The sequence below is a fragment of the Galeopterus variegatus genome, unplaced genomic scaffold (genome assembly GCF_000696425.1).
Source record: "Galeopterus variegatus unplaced genomic scaffold, G_variegatus-3.0.2 Scaffold6339, whole genome shotgun sequence".
Classification (NCBI taxonomy): domain Eukaryota; kingdom Metazoa; phylum Chordata; class Mammalia; order Dermoptera; family Cynocephalidae; genus Galeopterus; species Galeopterus variegatus.
This window is the reverse complement of record NW_007732450.1, coordinates 1,678-3,240: the sequence shown is the minus strand read 5'-3', so window position 1 is coordinate 3,240 and position 1,563 is coordinate 1,678. Positions and strand designations below refer to the sequence as shown.

At 46.5% G+C, this 1,563-nt stretch overlaps 1 protein-coding gene across 1 annotated transcript in view; it reads right to left on the bottom strand.

The window, feature by feature from the left end:
- The window catches only part of LOC103606140 (calsequestrin-2-like), a gene marked incomplete at its 5' end in the record, with an annotated part of 19,850 nt that extends 18,535 nt beyond the window's left edge, over positions 1–1,315 (bottom strand). The window contains one exon of the mRNA XM_008590732.1: positions 1,261–1,315. Coding sequence (XP_008588954.1) covers positions 1,261–1,315 — 55 coding nt within the window. The remainder of the gene's footprint in view (positions 1–1,260) is intronic.
- Positions 1,316–1,563: the final 248 nt, after the last annotated feature.

Here is a 1,563-nt window from a genome sequence, read left to right as displayed (position 1 = left end):
CCCCCCAAAAAAGAACTGGCCTGACAGTGAAGAGTTTGGGGCTCAGGCTTGGTCAGTCATCTGACTATCCAATCATTTGCCTGACATATTTATTGAGCACCCACCACGTGTCAAAATACTGTGCGAGAACCAGGTATAGATCAATGAACAAGACTCTCTGTTCCTCCTTCATGGTCTGCCACTAAATGTTCTCTTGAGCAGTTTGTTTAGCTTCTCTAAGGCTCTGTTGCCTGGTCTGTCCCGTGGAGGTCATCCCTGTATCATTTCCTACAAGTGTACGAGAGGCTGAGGCACCTGACAAATGCCATATAATTCTATATTACCTTCTACAGTGGTTCCCAAGCCTGAGGTGCATTAGAACTTGCCTCAGGGCCCAAAAAATCACAGGTTCCTGAGGGTGCTGTCTCAGCCAGCCCGAGGTGGCTTTGGCACTAGCAGTTCTGTGCACTGCCAGGTTTTGGATGCCCTGCCCAGGCACCTTGTGGCCTAATGCCTAGCCGCTAAGTCATCCTAAATGAAGCTCCTTGCCTTCTCCGGTTGCATTCTGGATCATCTCAGAATCTCCATATCCACCTTTCCTTTGGGGACCTTGTGTTTCACAGAGCACTGACAGGGAAGCAGCATTTTAACACCCGCAAAACAAATTCTTCTGCACTTCACTCTCCACTAGTGTTGAAAAGAGTGAAACCAGGGAAAAGTTTTCCAGGTTCCAAAAATAAAACATAGTTACTCATCCATTTATATGTTCATCTTGCAATTTTAAAAGAAGCTGCTTGTTTTGCTCAGTTCTCATTATGTAGGGGAATATTTTATATTCAGTTTCCTAAGCACAGGCAATATTTTGCAGCTCAAAGGATATATTTGTTATTATTTTAAGGCAGGATTGTGATATGTATAGGCTAGATCACAACATTGCTAAATAAACTTTTAGTGTGAACACAAGTTCACACACACATGCAGGCGTGCACACACACATGCATATCCTGTGAAGCTAGGATGTTTTCATACCCTCCCCAGTGCTCAGAGCTCCGCCCTAGTTTGGGCAGCTAAGCAGAATGTTTGAGGTTCTATCTGTCCTCTTCCCTTAGCTGTGTGCAGGATTGAAAATGGACTCATACCTAACCGGCGACCACCAGGGGGTGCCCAATATCTTGCAGTTTCATTGTAGATGGGCTGTGAGGGAAGAAAAAGGAGAGGGCTGCCAAAGGTGAGAAGTCGGTTTTTGCTAAAGGTCCAAAAGAGCATACGGGGGTTTCCTACCTGGGTCACTCTTCTCTGCAAAGGCCACAATGTGGATGCCGTTCAAATCATCTTCCTGTAGGAGAAAAGAATCCAAACGTTACACTCCCAGGTGGAGAGATACAAAGGAGTGAGCCAGGGACAGGGACTCAAAGGCTGGAATGGAAATAGCAGAGGCAGGGAGAGGTATGGGAAGGGGATGGACACAGAGGCATGGAGGGCCTGAGCAGGGCATATGCTATGGAAGGGGGTGCTGATGAGCAACTTGAAGGAATGCATGGGGTTTTGCTCAGGGATTCGAATAATGGGTTTACAAGATGGGAA